General features: G+C 44.8%; 1 protein-coding gene across 3 annotated transcripts in view; it reads right to left on the reverse strand.

Moving 5' to 3' along the window:
* The window catches only part of coch (coagulation factor C homolog, cochlin (Limulus polyphemus)), a 58,842-nt gene that overhangs the window by 29,602 nt on the left and 9,929 nt on the right, over window positions 1-19,311 (reverse strand). For all 3 annotated transcript variants that reach the window (XM_028821933.2, XM_051920001.1, XM_051920002.1), the window contains exons 2-3: window positions 12,486-12,534; window positions 10,512-10,556 (exon numbers count right to left, since the gene is read on the reverse strand). In XM_028821933.2, the coding sequence (XP_028677766.2) occupies window positions 10,512-10,556; window positions 12,486-12,516 (76 nt within the window). In that variant the 5' untranslated portion in view covers window positions 12,517-12,534. The remainder of the gene's footprint in view (window positions 1-10,511; window positions 10,557-12,485; window positions 12,535-19,311) is intronic.

Here is a 19,311-nt window from a genome sequence, read left to right on the forward strand (position 1 = left end):
CATATAGTGCCTTTCATTTCTATCTATCTATCTGTTGTACTATCTGTTATATAGTGCCTTTCTCTGTTCATCTATCATTTCACATCTGTCTATTATGCAGTGTCTTATGCGTTTATCTTTCTGTAGGTCCTTTCATTACTTGTCTGTCTGTCTGTCTACTTCCTCCCCAGGTCTCTGCTTCTCCTCCAGGCTCTCTGGTTGTCCTCCCACCTTCCTAAAGCTCTTAGGTTAGTTTACTTAGGAGACTCGTGTGTGTGTGTCAGTGGGCACTGTGCTGGTCTGATGTCCCGTCCAGGGCTGCTTTCTGCCTTGACCACAATGTCACCAGGATGGACACTCAGCTGGCTCAGGTGGGTCTTTATATTCTCCTACCGGAGCAGAGCAGCTCTCGTGAGTGCCGACGGCCAGTGGCAGAGTCAGTGGTCTGCTGTACGGCCGGCCATGGTGACCACTTCTGGTGCAGAGCAGATGAACCCAGAAAACAGTGGAGACGCAGCGTCGGGTGGTCCGGCCGTCCCCACATTCTCTGGTTGAGTTGACATTTTGACGCGGCGTTTTCGAGCGCCTCAGACAGTCTGCCTGGAAATCGTTTTAGTTCCCCCCCGCTGTCAGTCTGGCCAGTTGTATTGGACGATTTCCAGATCTCTGTTGGAGTTTCCTATTAGGTTTCAAGTAGAAGATTCTGACAAAACAGGAACTAATGAACTGTTAGTGGGTTTTTTTCCAGAGCTTCACTGAGCATGAGGAAGAAAATAAGTTGGCAGGGAAATTCCACGGAGGGGCTTTGTCTCGTAACTCGAACACAGTGCTTTAAAACACATCAGTGTGGAGCAGTAAAGGACATTAAAATATTAGTGTTGAACTTTCGTTGTCTTTGGACTGTTGAATGATCCTTTTTAATGCTGGGGGGGCCACAGCGGCCGCCTCACAGATTCAACATTTGTGTCTTTGTGTTCTTTTTGAAAAACAGATTTTGGACAACAGCCGGTGCCCACCCTGCCATGTCCATTCCTAATTTGAAACACTGCCATCGTAACACCCATCCATCCGTTTTCAAACCAACTTATCCTGAACAGGGTATCCCAGCATGCACTGGGCCCAGGGTAGGAGCAACACCTGGAGAGGGCGCCGCACAGCAGGGTCACTGCTACCAAAAAAATTTAGAGAAACCCAATTTGTATAACGGCCCGCCAGCAGGATTTCCTTAATTCTGGTACCGGAAATAAATGGCAGCTTTCAAGCACCTTGCGCTCAGACCTCCATGGGGGGCCGGTGCTTCAATTTAATAAACGTCAAGTGTAACTCACCAATGGGGGGTCTGAACGCTCCCCTCCTCACTCATAAATGCACTGGAGACCCCGAGGGGGACCACAGCCCACCACAGTTAATGCTTTACGCTGTGTGGCCAGCGATTACTGGAGGAGCAGGTAGGGTGGGTGTTAGCGGGATGGGGGAACGAAAAAGCTGTGAGACGGGGGGCAGGGGGGGTTCTCAGTGATTTTCTTTGGCACTGGTGCAAATGTCGGTATTGATACCGAAGTGGAAACTTTAGTACCCATCCAAGTCTAACACACACGCCAGCGCCAATCTCACATCGCCAATCCACCTGACCTGCGTGTCTTTGGACATGGAGAGAACATGCAGAGTCCACACAGGGAGGACGTGAGCCCTGGGGTCCTTACAGAGAGGCAGCAGCGTCACCCCCACCATGACATAACATTCTCAAATCAATTTGCAGGTTGAGGACGTCACACTATGTGACATTATGCAAATAAACTCTGCGAATGAAAACCGCTGGAAAACACGTGTCACGTGACGGGGGCTTAACGCCAGGTGAGTGGCCAATGGATGTGCCCGGGTGGCTGCTCTTCTAAAGTGGTCTCCACAGTTTTTTGCCCCGATGTCAGTCTGTGTGTCCGACCGAATTAGTAAACAACAGCTGAGAAATCTCGATGGCAGAACAATTCTTACGATCTGAAGAACTGAAGCAAAAATGTCGAGTTTTGCACTCCTGGTTTTCTTTGATCTTTTTAGAACTTGTCACTGCTGTTTGTCAAACTGGTTTGGCTCCCTGGTCCCGTTTACACCCAGCATTGTGTTTTACGGAAATAATTTGGCAAGATTAGATTTGCACCTGCCAGTCTGCGTACCGCCATCTCCACACGAAACTCAGATCAGCGTCCATGTTGTATGCAGAAAGAAGATGGCAACACCCTCAACACCCCCACCCAGGGTCCTCGAAAGGGGCGAGTGGAGCACCGGGCAGGACTGGCGCCACAGGACGACTTGTTGTGGGATTTGTGCGGTTGGACTGGCGTGGTGACGTGGCCTGCGCAGTTGATGTTCATGTTAGATAAGTTCAGGTGTTGCAGCGAGTTCATTTAGCAGGGCTAAGCCCCCCCAAAATGTCCTGCCAACCCTCCCACCATATAAAATTACTCAGTGGGCTTTTGGGAGTTCACACCGTGCTCTGGAGCCGGGACTGTGTCGCTGTCACTAACATCCGTGTTCTCGTTTCCTTTTCTTCTTCTCTCCTGATTTTTGGAACAAACCCCTCAAGGGACCCTCCTAAGTGTCTTGATTCGCTTCTCCTACTAACGGTAGTCCCATCTCCTCGTGTTCGCCACATCCTGTAAAAACGTTCAGCTCGTAACGAGTGCTGCGCCGTGGACCGCTACTGAAAGAGGCCTGAAGTTCCAGATTTTCAAACCGACTACACCGGCCTTGTGTTCATCTCCGTGTGCGCAGACACTTTACGTGTATTAACTCCCCTCCGGCGATTCGAAATAATATACAGAATGTGTTTCCAAGCGTCTGTGCCCGTTAAGCTCTTCAAAATATTCGTTTATATTCGCGTGGAGTGCGAGAGATCTCAGTGTTGTGTAATTGTGTGGAGTGGATCAGGGAGGAATCTGTGAATTCCGGGCCATCGGAATGAGGCAGCTGGGTACCATTATGACAACCTGAGGTCTGAAAGCTGCTCTCGGTACCGAACAGAAGATCAAATTAGCGACCCAACATCGCTTGTTACCGATACGCAGCGAGAGGGAATCCGACTGCCTGCAGGTATCAACAACGCTTCTCTCGCACCGGATTTACATAACATCACATGGAGTGACGAGCAAAACGTCAAAAGTTACATTTGCAGTGAAGTTTCACTTCGTAAAAAAAAATTACGTGATAAATCAATCGAGTCGAAATACAGTGAAAGGTGTTTAAGTTTAGGAACTCATGATTTGAATTTCTTTTCTTATATTTCTTGTGTTCCCCTCTTGGTGTTGTTTTAACATCCAAGGAGTCCAGATCAACGCTTTGGTTCAGAAGTGAATGTGCCCTTTGTGCCCTCCCCCACCCTAACCGATCATCTCTGGGGGCGGAGCAAAAAATTTCGATTCGTCAAAAATTCTGATCTGCGGTTTTCAACTGATGTCAGCGTTTTAGGGTCCCCCGATGCTGAAAACATTCATACAGTGCATCCGGAAAGTATTCACAGCACATCACATTTTGTTATGTCACAGCCTTATTCCAAAATGGATTAAATTCATTTTTTTCCTCAGAATTCTACACACAACACCCCATAATGACAACGTGAACAAAGTTTACTTGAGGTTTTTACAAATTTATTAAAAATAAAAAAATTGAGAAAGCACATGTCCATAAGTATTCACAGCCTTTGCCATGAAGCTCCAAATTGAGCTCAGGTGCATCCTGTTTCCCCTGATCATCCTTGAGATGTTTCTGCAGCTTCATTGGAGTCCACCTGTGGTAAATTCAGTTGACTGGACCTGATTTGGAAAGGCACACACCTGTCTATAGAAGGTCCCACAGCTGACAGTTCATGTCAGAGCACAAACCAAGCATGAAGTCAAAGGAATTGTCTGTAGACCTTCGAGACAGGATTGTCTCAAGGCACAAATCTGAGGAAGGTTACAGAAAAAATTCTGCTGCTTTGAAGGTCCTAATGAGCACAGTGGCCTCCATCATCTGTAAGTGGAAGAAGTTCAAAACCACCAGGACTCTTCCTAGAGCTGAACTGAGCAATCGGGGGAGAAGGGCCTTAGTCAGGGAGGTGACCAAGAACCCGATGGTCACTCTGTCAGAGCTCCAGAGGTCCTCTATGGAGAGAGGAGAACCTTCCAGAAGGACAACCATCTCTGCAGCAATCCACCAATCAGGCCTGTATGGTAGAGTGGCCAGACGGAAGCCACTCCTTAGTAAAAGGCACATGGCAGCCCGCCTGGAGTTTGCCAAAAGGCACCTGAAGGACTCTCAGACCATGAGAAAGAAAATTCTCTGGTCTGATGAGATAAAGATTGAACTCTTTGGTGTGAATGCCAGGCGTCACGTTTGGAGGAAACGTGGCACCATCCCTACAGTGAAGCATGTTGGTGGCAGCATCATGCTGTGGGGATGTTTTTCAGCAGCAGGGACTGGGAGACTAGTCAGGATAAAGGGAAAGATGACTGCAACAATGTACAGAGACATCCTGGATGAAAACCTGCTCCAGAGCACTCTTGACCTCAGACTGGGGTGACGGTTCATCTTTCAGCAGGACAACGACCCTAAGCACACAGCCAAGATATCAAAGGAGTGGCTTCAGGACAACTCTGTGAATGTCCTTGAGTGGCCCAGCCAGAGCCCAGACTTGAATCCGATTGAACATCTCTGGAGAGATCTTAAAATGGCTGTGCACCGACGCTTCCCATCCAACCTGATGGAGCTTGAGAGGTGCTGCAAAGAGGAATGGGCGAAACTGGCCAAGGATAGGTGTGCCAAGCTTGTGGCATCATATTCAACAAGACTTGAGGCTGGAATTGCTGCCAAATGGGCATCGACAAAGTATTGAGCAAAGGCTGTGAATACTTATGGACATGGGATTTCTCAGTTGTGAATACTTTCCGGATGCACTGTATGTTGATGATGGGTGCGTACATGTCTGTCTGTCTGTCTGTCTTTGTCTAAAACGTCCAAACGGAAAACGGTACCAAACTTGAAACAAGCCCGTCATCAGATGACAATGTGCTGATCAGTTTTTGAGCCAAATCGTGCGAGAGAAGGAGGCACTCGAGATGAACCCTCAAATACCGGAATTCTGCAATTAATTAGGAATTCTTCTCATCGATTTCTATTTTATGATCAGAGTGGTGAATAATTACTGAAACGTTAAAGAGTAGTTTGGGTAACTTGACCACCGACGCTTACATCCAAATTTTTTACCACCTTTTCGACTCCATTTTTTTTTTTTGGTGGTGGGCTCAGCTGATTTCTTGTTTCATGTTGTTTCCCATGATGCCCCAGGGTCACACCACTTATGATGTCCTTAGGTCACTGGTATACAGGTCACTACTTCCTTTGAATTTTGCTTACTGGCAGGCATTTGGACACAGAGCTGAGCCTTTGGACTTCGGTTGTTGCTTTACGACGCGGCTTCGTCGCTTCTCTCGGTTTGACTTTCCGTTTGACCCTTTGCTTTGCCCGCTGACTCCATTCTTTCTCCTGATCCTAAATCTTCAATTTTTTCGGCCATCTGCCCTTTTTTTACAGTCAGTACACTGCCTCATTCTGATTGGTTCTGCTACGTTTGAGTATTTTAATTTAATTTTTTTGCTTGTTTTATTTCATTTTTGTAGATCTACCACTCAGATTACAGTTGTCACATATTTTGAATTTTGTTACATTTCTGACCGCCATGTTGTGTCCCGTAGTCTTGGTGGCTTTTGCAGCGATGAGTTGCCCAATTCACTGCGTCCTCATCAGAGCTGCGAATAACAAACGTCGCTCTCTGCGTTCCTGAAGAATCTTCATTTTTTTGGATGTCTGGTTTTCTGACTTTTGCTGCGTTTTGACACTTTTTGATTTTCTTGATCCCACAGCTCTGAACCGTTTCTCTGTCTTTTCGTCTTTTCTTCCAGTTACTCCATTAAAATGAAATGAGAAAGCAAAGGGTTTCTGGGGCCCTAGAATGCGATTCTCTCACATCAGTTTATTAAATTCAGCACTTACTGAATTTTTAAAAAATGCGTTCAGCCATTTTTGCCACCATTTTGTGTCCCCGTCGCTAGTGTAGCTCCTGTGTTGTTAGGGTGTGTGAGTCCTCAGAAGTCATGAACTTTGACTAATGGAGCAGCGAGTTTCCTTGTCCAAGTTTACGGATTCTTTTCAAAGAAGTTTCCCATTCTGATTTTTGACTCGTGCCATTATTTTTGATCTCTCAGTTCTGACTTTTCTTTTGTTTTCGACGATGTCGGTATTGCGTTAAAATCTTTTTGCTAGTGATTGAGATTAACGAGCTCATTGGCCCACGAGAACGCCTCGTCTGTCTTTGATTGGCTCTCATACAGTCAGTGCAAACACGTGTGGAGGAGACAAAGTGGATCGATGACAAGAAGTGAAAACACTTACAAAATGATCACATATTTAAGAAAGGTGATATTATAAAAATGCAATTAAAGGCACAAAAGGAGCTGGTTTAAAAGATGACGTGTGGAGCGTGATGTACTCGAATATCCCAGCTATGGTCCACCGTGTCATTAAACAGGTCTGTTTACATGGAATATATGAAATAGAAGCAACTTTCCGATGTTACCTATAAAAGTTTGTTACGCAAAATTTCATTTTTGTTATGTCTTTAGTGTGCCGATGCCATTTTATAAGCATATTTATAACACAAGAAGGCCCTCACATGCACGTTGTAATCGGACCCTCCTCAGATCATTGGTGTTTCCTGACCTGTGGAATGTGTGACCACCTTCTGGGTTTACCAAAGCATTGGAGTGTGAAGACTGGGGAGCAGACGCCGAGCACGGAGCACATAACCTACAGCCTTAACCTTTGGGTGAGGGTCCCTTCTCCGCTAATAAACCCTTCAGGGCCACCGGAGACCTTCCAGAACGATTCTGGCTTGGATCAGCTTACAGAGTTTGGGGAAAAGCAAACGCAGATTGGGTTCACCTGTGAGCAGCACGAGGCTGAGTGAATGTGCAGGCGTCTTATAAACTGGTTTTTATCCTTACGTTTTTCTGTCTTTTCTGGGACAATTCCAGAGATCTGGTGCTCATTTTGTGGATTTGTGTGTTGTACATTATGACTCTGATGTTCACTTTTGATTTCTATATTTACCCCAAATGTTCCTTTTTATTTTAATGCAACTTGGCCACCATTTTGTTTTTCATGATTGTTCCCATTCTTGTTGTCTCCCGCCGTTAGGGCAGCTGCTCGTGTTGTTAGGGGAGTGTCCTCGGAGGTCGTGACCTTTGAATAACACTGCGATGGGTCAAAAGATTAGCCAAGAGATCATTTCTTTATCCACGAGGATAACAAACCTCTCTTTCCGTAGCACTGTTTGATATAAACGTGTTGACTTTTGCTCACGTTATTTCTAACTACGTGTTTTGGCTTTCAGTCTCCTGCATTTGATTGTTTTCTGTCTAGACGTCTGCCTTCTGGTTCCCTCTCAAATCCTCGTCAATTCGCTGACATAACAAGGAGCCTTGGGGGCTGCGACAGCAACACTGGAGAACATCCCAAAAAACCATACAGGCGCCTCGACTGTGCAACACCTCTTATGAAACGACATCTCTTAGCATTCCACCCACACTCCAGAAAAATGAATTTTACTAAGGACAGTAAGCTGCGGTGGGCTGGCACCCTGCCCGGGGTTTGTTTCCTGCCTTGTGCCCTGTGTTGGCTGGGATTGGCTCCAGCAGACCCCTGTGACCCTGTAATTAGGATATAGCGGGTTGGGTAATGGATGGATGGAAGTACAGTAAGTAAAGACGTGCAAAACAAATCATGACGGAAATTTCACACAGCTGTACTGGAAGCAAGATGAAAGATCCAAAGATGTATCTGTCCATTTTCTGTACCTGCTGTGAGGCACGTGTGCCTAGGGGGCACCTTCAGGGTCCTCGCAAATTAAATAATACCACTCTGAGCCTAGAGTTGGCGCTGTTGCTAACATATTCTCCTATTTTATTTGCAGGACCGAGGGATACCAACTGCAAGACATTTGACCGCACTTGCCTTTCAGTTCAGTAAGGGATTCCTGCAGTGGGCATTCAGTTTGAACCCACGTCTGAGGGAGAAGGACATCCTGCTCAGAAACAGACTAACTGAACAAGTCCTTTATGTTTCACGGCAGACCCCATCATTCTCTTTTGGTTTTCTTTACTTTTTGGCACTCCAGTCAAATGGGTTTTAACAGAGTGGCATCGTGCTGTTTCATTCTCGTTTATTACACCACTTATCCAGAGCAGGGTCATAGATCGATCGATCTATCTATCAGATAGATAGATGTGAAAGGCGCTATATAACTATCTATCTATCTATCTATCTATTGTGACAGATGGTGGCCGCCACCATTACCCAGCCAGGATGCCTCCGAGGTGGAAGGACAGTTGGAGAGGACATCCGGGGGACACTCTCTTCCACGAACTGTTATTTGGCAGCCCCCTGGGTTACAATGACATCTTGGATTCCTACAGGGCTGTGTGGGAATCACTATTTGCCAGCACAGCCCTGTTGGGATCAGTGGATGCCACAAGGGGGAGCTGTGGGAACTGGAGGAGCTGCACAGTCCTACTTTGGGCTTCAACCGCACCTGGGAGCAATTCCAGACTTCCTTAATGAACCACCTGGAGTGCTCCTGGGGTGTGGGTTTAAAAAGAGCCAGCGTCGGAGGGTAAGGCTGGTGAGGCTCATATCTGGAAGAGAAAAGAGGCTACAAGGCTGTAGAGGAAATGGACACAGTTTGACTTTGTTTGGGACTATTGGTATCGGTCATTGGGGACAACTCTGGATCTGAGTGCCTTTACATGAAATAAAGGCTTCTGTTGGACTGAGCTGCTGGCATTGTCTGTTTGTGTTGGGTTGGGCAGCAGGTGCACCCTATTAGTGTGCTATCTACTATATAGTGCCTTTCACATCTATCTATCTATATCAAATTTAATATCTATTATATACAGCCTTTCATATCTATCTATTATATAGTGCCTTTCACATCTATCTATATCAAATTTAATATCTATCTATCTATCTATTATATAGAGCCTTTCATATCTATCTATCCTTTTACTATATAGTGCCTTTCACATCTATCTATCTATCTATCTATCTATCTATCTATCTATCTATCTATCTATCTATCTATCTATCTATCTATCTATCTATCTATCTATTATATAGAGCCTTTCATATCTATCTATCCATCTACTATATAGTGCCTTTCACATCTATCTATCTATCTATCTATCTATCTATCTATCTATCTATCTATCTATCTATATCAAATTTAATATCTATGTATCATTATATTGAGCCTTTCACATCTATCTATATCAAATTTAATATCTATCTATCTATCTATTATATAGAGCCTTTCATATCTATCTATCCTTTTACTATATAGTGCCTTTCACATCTATCTATCTATCTATCTATCTATCTATCTATCTATCTATCTATCTATCTATTATATAGAGCCTTTCATATCTATCTATCCATCTACTATATAGTGCCTTTCACATCTATCTATCTATCTATCTATCTATCTATCTATCTCAAATTTAATATCTATGTATCATTATATTGAGCCTTTCACATCTATCTATATCAAATTTAATATCTATTATATAGAACCTTTCACATCTATCTACTATATAGTGCCTTTCACATCTATCTATCCATCTATTATATAGAGCCTTTCATATCTATCTATCTGTTTATATAATAGATAGAAAGATAGATATTAAATTTGATAGATAGATGTGAAAGGCTCTATATAATAGATAGATAGATGTGAAAGTCTCTATATCTATTATATAGAGCCTTTCACATCTATCTATCCATCCATCCATTTTCCAACCCGCTGAATCTGAATACAGGGTCACAGGGGTCTGCTGGAGCCAATCCCAGCCAACACAGGGCACAAGGCAGGACACATCTATCTATTCATCTATTATATAGAGCCTTTCATATCTATTATATAGTGCCTTTCACATCTATCTATCCATCTATTATATAGTGCCTTTCACATCTATCTATCTATCTATCTATCTATCTATCTATCTATCTATCTATTATATAGAGCCTTTCACATCTATCTATCGGTCTATATCAAATTTAATATCTATCTATCTATTATATAGTGCCTTTCACATCTATCTATTCATCTATTATATAGAGCCTCTCATATCTATCTATCATGTGAATGTCTTGTATAAAACATGCATCCATCAGTTTTCTAATCCCGCTTATCCAGAGCAGGGTCCTGTAGCAGCTGGAGCCGATCCTAGCAAGTATTCGGTGCAAGGTAGGAACAAACCCCTGGACTGGACGCCTGCCCATCACAGAGTCAATACACACATACACACACACACACACACACACGAGACACTTTAGCAGCACCAGTCCACCTTCCCTGCGTATCTGTGACCTGTGATATCCTGTTTTTAATGATTTTATTGCCCTTTATTATTCATTTCATTTTAGCAGAATGGAATTAAATTTCTTACCACTTCTATCAGATCCCAGCACAGCTGATGTGAATAACATGAGTCCTGTCAAATACAGAAAAAAAGTAAAAGTTAAAATGGTGTCACATCACACTTTTTTTGTTAAAAATGAAATCTCAAATAAGTTTAGATTAAAAGTGCAGTAAGTCTGTTATATAGCGCCTTCCATAATACATTACATAATTACATGACTCGTATCCATTATACGACATGCGGTGTCATGTGAAATTAGCAGGGCCTCATCTAGAAAAAGAGCCCAAATTGCAAGTGTACCCTGAGAGTCGATATGCGGGATGTCGTCGTCATAACTCACGTTGATGTCACGTCAGCCGGTTATCGTGTTTTTGTGCATTAATATTGGGACATGTTTATGGCGTTCAAATAAAATGTGAGTTTCAGTGTTTCGACAGGAAGTGTGAAATTAACGTAGAGGTATCATCATGAAATCTCTTACTGGTTTCCAGGTTCAGAGACGAAAATTCACTTTTCTTGCCTTTCGATTGAAAAAGTCATCTTCGTAGTCTAATCGGGATCTGCAATGTCTTAGGAGAAGCCAAGCCAGCGACTAATAGGCGATACTTATTTTAGGAAAGGATTATACTGGTGACGAAGGTGGACTATGGGATGTTTTCAAAGACCTACATGTGTGGAATTTGTCCTTGAAGAGGGATTTTTCCTCTTAGAAGCTTCTCAAATATATAAAGACTGGAGAATATAACTTGACAATTCCGCTCGCACGGGACACACGGACCTCAAAAGCAGGACCCCCTTAGGAGCGAGGCCTGGGACGGTCGCCCCACTTGCCACCCCCACCCCCAAACGCCGCTTCTGATTGCGGCTCGGCTGTGGAGAGTCCAGACTCCCAGTTGAAACTGCAAACCGAATCTCTGCAGCGGGGATTCCACTGCCAACTTCTGTACTTTTTGTGCTTCAGTGCTTGTTGCACATTTGTTTTGATATAAATATTACACAAGTACGCGGTTTATTTATTTACGAAGTGTTGTTCCACACATTAAATATTAGTCTCAAGACAACCTCTGATAAAGAGTGAAATGTATGTGTAAAAACTGAGTCAATGGCTCCTCATTCTTAGAAAGTTTCAAAACAAAATGGTGTTTGTTGTTTAATTTGAGTCGCTGCCTAAACTGAGGTGCGTTGTGTGGCCGCTGGTTAAGACTTGGATTCCCGACCTGGTCAGGACACACGCTAAAGATGTCACATAAGTTGGCATGGCAGTTGTGGTCACCTGGGCCAATGCCTGCCCGTCTGTGAACCCGAATCAGGGCACCGCGCCATGCTGGGCGGAATGCGCTCCTGAAGCCGTGCCCGGTGCTGTCGACTGACTAACGGACGTTTGGGTCTTCAATGTTCCAAAATAAGGGAACGGAATGACGTTGGTTTTCTCCCTTCTGCGTTTTTATTTGACTGATTTTATTAAAATCACACAACATTCCATAGTACTAGGGTGTTGTACCGTGTTAGCCATTATGAATGTAGAGAAAAGCCAAGCAAAATGGCACCTTTTATTGGCTAACTAAAAAGATTACAATATGCCAGCTTTCAAGGCAACTCAGGCCCCTTCTTCAGGCATTATGTAATTGATTGATTGATCGTAATGATTCCATCTTGCCTGAAGAAGGGGCCTGAGTTGCCTTGAAAGCTGGCATATTGTAATCTTTTTAGTTAGCCAATAAAAGGTGTCATACAACATTCCATACAAATAAATCAATTTTTCAAACATAAAATCGAAAACAAATCAACAAATCCCTTGTACATTTTTAAAGGGGTACAGAAATGGGAGCAGATTCCCTTCAAGATTGACTGTGGAGGGGACGCTGGCGCACACTAAGCACCTTGAGCTTGGGAAAGGCGCTATATAAATAACATGTATTGTTATTATTAATCCGTTTATAGACTGCAGGGAAGCGGCAAAGAAGCCAGAGATTTAGAGGAGACGGCGTGAGGCGTACATACCGAGGAGTTGGAGAGCCACTGAATGATTCATCCTGCCGTGATGTGCGATCTGAAAGAGAAGACAGGAGACTCGTTACCGACGGCCATCATCGGACTCCACTCGCGCAGCGCGGCGCCGCCATCTGCAGCTCCCGGGGGTTTCGGTGTCCACAACTGCTACTCGTATTTTTGTCTTAAATCATTTCTCTTTTCTTGTAATTTCGATAAATCATCTATAATTGATAATTCATTCAAAGTGGAAAGCTTAGTTTATACTTACTTCGTGAAGCCCGCGCGCAGACCGCAATGCAAAGCACGCACGTAGTGAGCGACCAAAACGCATTTACACTTCTGAGGGTCCAACTCCGAAATTTAAAGAAATCGTTCAGTGATGGAGTGCAGTATGAAATCCAACTAAAGAGTCAGGACTGCCGATAAGCGCTGAGATGTCGGGGGATCAGCCTGGTGCTTTCAGACCCCGACATGATGGCGACGAGCCTGCGTGTCTGCCATTAGCGCGATGAGCGCTTCATCACCGGCTGTCCTCTCCTACATTTGTGTACTAAAAGACAGCTTAGTAGAGACCCGGAATACTCGGAGGTTTATTTTTTAGAATTTTGCCAAATGGTCATTTTCTAAAGCCCCCTTTATGATGGATTTACTGCCATAGCAGGACTGAAACACGCACAAAAACTAAAGTGCCGCTCTTTAGGATGTGAGAAGTGACGAGGGAGATCTTACTAAACTCCAGACGATGCCGGAGACAAACTCACAACGCGCTTTCACCCCAAATACAACAATCGAGGCGGCAGAAAGGACTGGAGAATCGGAGAGGGTGGCGGCGGTGAGGGTGGCAGTCATGTAATCTGCGGAGTGACAGCCCGTCCTGACACCCGCGTGTGAAGTCAAACCGCCGTCTCTTTCGTTCGTCTGTCACATCTTTGACTTCATGCGACAAACACTCAAGTTTGTTTATACCTTTTCACCTTTGTCGTTGGGTGTCATTACGAGCAGCCATTTATGATTTACTTTCTGGTTAGCAGATGAGGTGTTTGGTGCGACCAGCGGGCGATGGAGACGCGTTTTAGAGACAGATGTCAATATAATCTTCACAAATTAAATATAAATACAGTCGATATATGAAATGAACGTGAAAGGAGATCAACCCTTGGGCACCTCGTAGTTCATGAACTGAGAGTATGCCAGTGAAATAATGACACACACAGCCAACTATGTCTATGGTGCCAATCCAAATGGTCTGTCGTTAAAACCAGTATGTTAAATCTCAATGTGCACTTACACTTTTCATTTACATTTACTTATTTGGCGGACGTGTTAATCCAAGGCGATTTACACCATTTATAATACTGGTTATAAGATTGGTTTTTCAGGTGACTTGCTCAGGGTCACACTGGTGTCAGTAGTGGGATTTGTAGTCCAAAGCCTTAACCACAACACCACACTTTTCATGTTGGCTCACACACCGCAAAATTAAAAAAGAAATCCTCACCGGCATTTCCCCCAATCTGTGGCACCTCCTCATTCATATAGGAGGTCTGATCAAGCGCTCTTCTCGATGCCCTCCTCTCTGCCGACATCCTTTCACCCAGTCCTCCATGTTCTCAGATCTGCGACCTCTGCCAGTCCCTTCTGCACAGCACTACTGCATTCTGATGGCCGCACTCCCTCTGGATCAGTTCAGCAGATCCACTACTGATGTGACACTCGGATACTCCGACATCCGCCATTCCCTTATTGCATGGCACCACAGGGGTCAAACTGACACCCCTAGCTTTCCTGCTCCCTCTGCACCTGTTCAGCAGGTCCGCTCTCGATAAGAAATGAGTAAGAACAAAAACACTCGGCGCTCTTCCTCTTAAGCACATTCCCGGAGGCATCTGAATTCTGCCGCCCATTAATTAGATGGCCTCGACTTGTGACTGCACACTGTGATATTGGCGCATAGTTGGCGCCGACCCGACACAGACTGACAACGGAGGCACGTGTAAAATAAACAAAAAAGATTTATTTTTTCTTCACCTGTGGGGCACGTCTTCCCCGTGAACCCCACAGGCACAACACAATCCTCAAAACACACACAAAGAAAAAACACTCCAAAGGACACTCTTTGTCTTCCAATCCTCCCAGGGCAGCTTCATCATCATCATCATCCTCCTCCTCATCATCATCGTCATCCTCCTCATCCTCTTCTTCATCATCATCATCCTCCTCATCATCATTCTCTTCTTCATCCTCATCATCATCCTCCTCCTCCTCCACATCCTCATCATCATCATCCTCCTCCACATCCTCATCATCATCCTCATCATCCTCCTCCTCCTCCACATCCTCCTCATCATCGTCATCCTCTTCCTCATCATCATCATCCTCCTCCTCCACATCCTCATCCTCCTCCTGCACATCCTCATCATCATCCTCCTCCTCCTCCTCCACATCCTCATCATCCTCCTCCTTCTGCACATCCTCATCATCCTCATCCTCCTCCTTCTGCACATCCTCATCATCCTCCTCTTCCTCCACATCCTCATCATCATCATCATCCTCCTCATCCTCATCATTATCATCATCATCATCATCCTCCACATCCTCATCATCATCATCATCATCGTCATCCTCCTCCTCATCCCGACTCTGGTGCCCTGAGTAGTGGTTCCTCTTATAGCCCACCTGGAAGTGCTGCAGGTGCTCATTGACCTACTTCTGGCTGCACTTCCGGGTGGGCTATGCTCCCAACAAAGGTTCTGAGGGACATAGCGTGGCTTCCATGGCTGCTCCCCCAGATCTAGTGACAAAGGGGCGTCCTGGCCGTCCACCACAGTGCAAATCTCATCAGCCCACCACTGCCACACGTTACCACCACAGGCTCTCCTTTGTGCGCTCACATGAAGCCTCAGCCTCCTGGCAATCTCCTCAATCTCTTCTATGCCACCTCCACCACGAGTGCCGTACCGAGGGCTCTTCCTCACTAACCACCATCATCTGTTGGTATCCCACACATATCCCAAGAAGACCCCAAACTCTTGTGTGCTCCTGAGCCACTGCCTGAGCACCAAGCCCCTTCAAGCACCCCAGCCACCAATGGCCCACTCATACACAAGTAGTCCAAGTTGAGCATTTTGGTGATGTGACCCGTCACAAAGCTAACAGTCATTATGGGCAGGGTGCACTTTGCGGACAAAAGTATTGGGACCCACCACTTAATTATTGAATTCTTCAATCAGCTCCTTTGCCACACCCAGCCATGTTGTCTCCATTTACAAACATTTGTGAAACAAAAGGGGTCCTTCTGAGGGGCTCAGTGGCTGCACGCCTGGTACTGTGATAGGATGCCACCTTTCCAATAAGACAGTTCGTGAAATTTCATCCCTGTTGGAAATTCTGTAAATGGTATTATTGGAAAGTGGAAGCGTTTAGCAACAACAGCAACCCAGCCATGAAGTGTAAAGTCACAGAGCGGGGGCAAAGACAGCTAAGGCGCATGGGGTGTAAAAGTCACCAACGCTCTGCTAAAGAATTCCAAACTTCTTTGAGACCTTCATGGAGTGGGTTTCCATGCCATGCAAGCCTCACATCACCAGGTCCAATAGCAGGTGTCGGATGGAGAGGTGTAGAGCCCACCGCCACTGGACTGCGGAGCAGCTGAAATGTCTTCTAATGGAGAGATGAATCACGTTTCTCTGTTTGGAAGTCAGATGGGCTGTTTGTCAGGGTGTGGGTCTTGAGCCCTTGTTTCCAGTGAAGGGCAACCTTAATGCTTCAGCATACCAAGACATTCAGGACAACGCTATGCTACCAACTTTGTGGAGACAGTTTGGTGAAGGCCCTTTCTCTTTCTTCCTGCGTGACTGTGCCCCTGTGCACAAAGCAAAGTCCATAAAGACAGACCTGGTGGGATGAGTTTGGTGTGGAAGAACCACAGAGCCCTGACTCTCAACCCCATCAGACTCCTTTGGGATGAAGTGGAACGGTGATTGTGAGCCAGGCCTTCTCGTCCAACATCACTTCCTGACCTCGTCAATGATCTGCTGAATGAACACACTCCGAAATCTTGTGGAAAGAGTGGAAACTGTTATGGGGGGGCAACTCCATTTTAAAGTCTACGTATTTGAATGCAATGTCATTAATAATGATAATAATGCATTTTATTTATATAGCGCCTTTCCCATGCCCATTAAAGTCCCTGTTAGTGTAACGGTCAGGCGTCCCAATACTTTTGTCCATAGAGGGTATGTAACGTGTTTTGAATATTTTTAAAGTTCAATCGTAACCACAATTCCAACTCAATTCTTCTTCTCTCCTCCTGGCAATCCTGACCCCAACTCCCCGGCTGAGGTAGATGAGCTCCTTTGTAAGCCACACCTGAAAGTCACATTTTAGAGCCAAATGTAAATGTAATCCTGACAAATTATATATGGAGACAATCGATATACGAAGTGAACGTTAAAGGAGTGGCCTCGGTCTCCACATGATCAACCCTTGGGTGTCTTGAAGTTCATGAACCGAAAGTACGCCAGTGAAATAATGACACACTATGTTAACAGTGCCATCTTTCATTACAACCGGTGCGGTGACACAAGTTAAGGCGGAGTGGTGGCTCTGAGGCTAGGGATTGGCACTGGCTATCAGAAGATTACCAGTTCAAATCCCGTAAATGCCAATAGGGACTCTGCTCTGTTGGGCCCTTGAGCAAGGAAGGCCCTCAACCTGCAATTGCTGAGCACTTTGAGTAGTGAGAATAGCACTATATAAATGCAAAGAATTATTATTATTAATTATTATTATTAAATCTCAACATGCACTTCAGAAAGGTCTAAGGTTGAGATCCTGCCTTACGTTTGTTTTCCAAAACTACCATCCACATCAACGTTCCAGAAAGTACATTTATTCATTTAGATCCGTAGCACGTTCTATCAGTAATCAATAGATTTGTGAAATACTAATGGGTTCCTGATGTTAGGATGAGTCTTACAAAGGCGACGTTCAGGGTTTCCTGATCTGCTCGTGTCCTGCTAGGTAGCCTACAAGACATTAAAGACTTCAATATGAAGAGTTTACTTCTCCGATTCTCCCATAAACTCCCATATGCTCTCCACCATACATTCTCTTAAACAACATCTGACATTTCCAGATGGTACTATCAAGGAGGCCACCTGTATCACATTTCTCCTCAGTGTTTTTGACCATTAAAAACCTCCTAAGAAGTTTGAATTCCAAGCTCTATGACTTCCTCAACAAAAATAAGGAGAACCGAGCAAACTCATCTCTTTACTGAAAACCGAGCTGGAGAAGGAAGTGTCCTCCATTCTCTTCAACGGAAACAGCAAGGTCTGGTGCCAACACACTTGGACAGTCCCCAAGTCCTCATCGAGCTTTACAAGCTTTGACCACCGAGTTTGTGTCACATCACACCTTGCAAGAGACATCTGCACAGTGAGAAAGAAGGTGATCCTGTCTCTGAAAGCATCCACTCCATTAATCCCAAGCGGAGTTTCAGAGCCCCACTGGCTGGATGTTTTATCAATCAGTTCTCTAAACAAATCCAGAGAAAGCTCTCTTGTCCCAACACACACGGGTCCAATCAGACCAAAGGTGAACTTCAGGCGCCATCAAGATCATCACATCTGCAGACAAGAGGAGTGTGGTGGTGGTCTGGCAGAATGACCTTCATATTGCAGAAGCTTCTAAACAACTCCATCAGTCTTCTGCTCCCACGGAATCCAATAAATGATGACCAACAAGGAGGTCAGTTTCTCTGAAGGAATTGCCTGCCAATTCAGACAAAGACCCCCTACCAGGTGGGCTGAGTGTGCAATGGGTGCCAACAAATGGGATGGGTATTCATCTCATCGCACACTCAGCCCACCTGGTAGGGGGTCTTGTCTGAATTGGCAGGCAATTCCTTCAGAGAAACTGACCTCCTTGTTGGTCATCATTTGTTGGATTCCGTGGGAGCAGAAGACTGTTTGTCGGCACCCATCGCAAATGTACAAAACACCCAAAACAGAACACAAGTCATCATCTTCACAGAGCGAGACGTCCAATCTGTCATAGCCACCTCAGGACTACAAACCACAAGGCAAAATGAATCATCTGCAAACCTGCAGAAACTCCAAGTCGACCCTAAGAGAAAACTCCAACAGGACCTCCACCCGCTTTACCACGGGGGCTTAATAAGTGCTGAAGCCAAAGGCGCCACAGCCTTGAATTAATGTTAAGTTTAATTTGACAAAAGCACGTGTCACATATGGACATTGACACAAAGAGCATACGAAGAGCACAAGAACAAAATCTTGCGTACGCACAGTTTAAGGAAGAAAGGGAAAAATTTAGGAAACGTTTTCCAGTAAAATAAATGATGTATCAATCCAAGTGAAATCGAGACGTTCAGTTTCAAAAAGCAAACTGTAAAAAATCCCTGGAAAACACCTTACATTACCCGTATATTTTTATAGAAAACAAACTGCATTGTAATAAACAATAAGTGGGGACAATAAGTATGGAACGTGTGAAGGTTTTTCTCAGTAAATATATTTCTAACCAGTAACGGCGCCCTGCTATAACGACAACGTGCTGTGAATCCACTTAGCTTGACATTCCCAGTTTTCAGACTCTTTCTCTGTACGTTTATCACTCGTTTGCTCAGAGGTCGATGCGCTTGTTCCTTCCTGAGCAGCTCTTGTCTTCTTCACCCTAGCGGCCCCCTTCTTCTCTTCTTTCGTTGGCATCTTTTTGCATTAAAACTGATTAAGTCCGTGTTTGTGTTGCAATTACTTAGAATGTTTTTCTTAATTATTCACTTAAGCTGGCACTTAAGTCTTCAATCTGC

This window comes from Erpetoichthys calabaricus, chromosome 16, assembly GCF_900747795.2.
Source record: "Erpetoichthys calabaricus chromosome 16, fErpCal1.3, whole genome shotgun sequence".
NCBI classification, from domain to species: Eukaryota; Metazoa; Chordata; class Cladistia; order Polypteriformes; family Polypteridae; genus Erpetoichthys; species Erpetoichthys calabaricus.